Source organism: Vigna radiata, unplaced genomic scaffold (assembly GCF_000741045.1).
Source record: "Vigna radiata var. radiata cultivar VC1973A unplaced genomic scaffold, Vradiata_ver6 scaffold_1788, whole genome shotgun sequence".
NCBI classification, from domain to species: Eukaryota; Viridiplantae; Streptophyta; class Magnoliopsida; order Fabales; family Fabaceae; genus Vigna; species Vigna radiata.
In genome coordinates, this window is record NW_014543675.1 from 1 (window position 1) to 1,582 (window position 1,582).

Below are 1,582 nucleotides of genomic sequence, written 5' to 3' on the forward strand. Positions count from 1 at the left end.
AGTAAAAAAGTTAGCACCTGAACTGATCTGACACCATACTTCATGTCATAGGTGGCATCTACATGAGAAGGCCTATAAGCTAATGGCATCTCATTATAGTCCTGAAAAAGTTTCCCATAGTACAATATTTTATCAGCTTGAATTATGATAGTAGTTTCTTTGCTTGTCATAAACAAGCTATAGCTTTAGATACTCACATTTACTCTTTGATTAGTATTGGGTACAAATACATGAATTGAAGTTCCAGTGGTAAGTCCTGCAATTAACAAATTATACTTCAAACCTTTTTTCATGAAACATACAATCCAAGCTCAAATTAATCGAAAGAAAATATTCACCTTCTAAGACTCCTGAAAATATTTTACATGTATCAGTCTCCTTTCTAGGAGTAGTAATTCGACTCTGACCTGGCCTCTTATACATGAGAAATCACGCAATTATTTTTTGAAGAGATGTTGCATCAGAAGCAACCACTACCTATCATTCATAAATGTCATATTCCCTAACTAGCAATTTAGCATAGATTTTCAATCCAAACACCAAAGTGTAGTGGTTCAAAGAAGATAAATAGATGATTTAAGAGACAGTACCTTCTCTCAAGATCCACTTGCATGTCAGCCAGAGAGAGGCATACGAGGAGGACATCCATCGATGACACTGCCAACACCTCCTCCATGAGATTCTCCGTATGTAGTCAAGCCAAAGTGATTCCCATATGTACTCCCAGCCGCCTGTATCTCTGTACTATGTCAACACTCAAAGAAAGTTAAAAACCATCCCTCTGTTACCTTATAATTCTTAACATGTAATGTGACTGGCATCGGAACCAACCATGTCCTTAATTCGTTGCCAATACCTTATTGATAAGGTTGTTGTAAGAGTCAATTCCTTCTTGGTTTATACCTCCACTTAGCTTTCCATCTGTGAATATATATATATATATATATATATATAGTTTATAGTAGATAAATAAGTAATGATTGTAATGAAACAGCCAGGCAAGTAAAGCTTACTCCAAAATAATCATAGATCTATATTTGAATTACTCGAAAGAATTCTTTACCATGTAAAATCTATAAACATCCAAATTCATATCCTTCATAATCTGAACATTGTCCTGAAATATAAGATGTAACAAAACATGTTTATTTGAAAACGATGCAAAACAAACTAAAACAACAATTCTTTAAATTTTGATACTATTCCATTCCACGGAGTGAACGTGCTCAATAATACATTATGATATGCACTTGATTACATTAATCTCCAAAACATTTATGATATCAAACATGAGAAAGTCATCAATTACCTTCTCAAGCATATCTGTATTGGAATATTTCCAAATTAGGTCTCATACAACTTTACTTTCACACACAGAAACTCCACCAGAACATCTTTTGTTTCATCCAAGACAACCTCATCAAAGTTATCTGGGGAGAGAATTACCACGCTGGATGGAGCAGAAGCTATCTTCACATTAGTACCTGCATTAACAAGACATTTGATATCAATAATTCTGGATAATAATTTCAACCACTATCACTCAGTAAGGCATGAATGAAAAAAAAAAATCATTTAGTTA

At 33.8% G+C, this 1,582-nt stretch overlaps 1 protein-coding gene across 1 annotated transcript; it reads right to left on the bottom strand.

Annotated features, from left to right (window-relative positions):
- Positions 1 to 5: 5 nt before the first annotated feature.
- On the bottom strand, positions 6 to 1,540 carry LOC106754741 (chorismate synthase, chloroplastic-like; the record flags this gene model as incomplete). The annotated part of the gene is made up of 7 exons (XM_014636806.2): positions 1,310 to 1,540; positions 1,064 to 1,117; positions 832 to 921; positions 591 to 744; positions 339 to 350; positions 198 to 256; positions 6 to 101 (listed from the first exon to the last, which is right to left on the bottom strand). Coding segments are annotated over exons 3-7 (324 nt in total), but the record flags the coding sequence as incomplete, so codon positions are not given.
- Between the last annotated feature and the right edge of the window lie 42 nt (positions 1,541 to 1,582).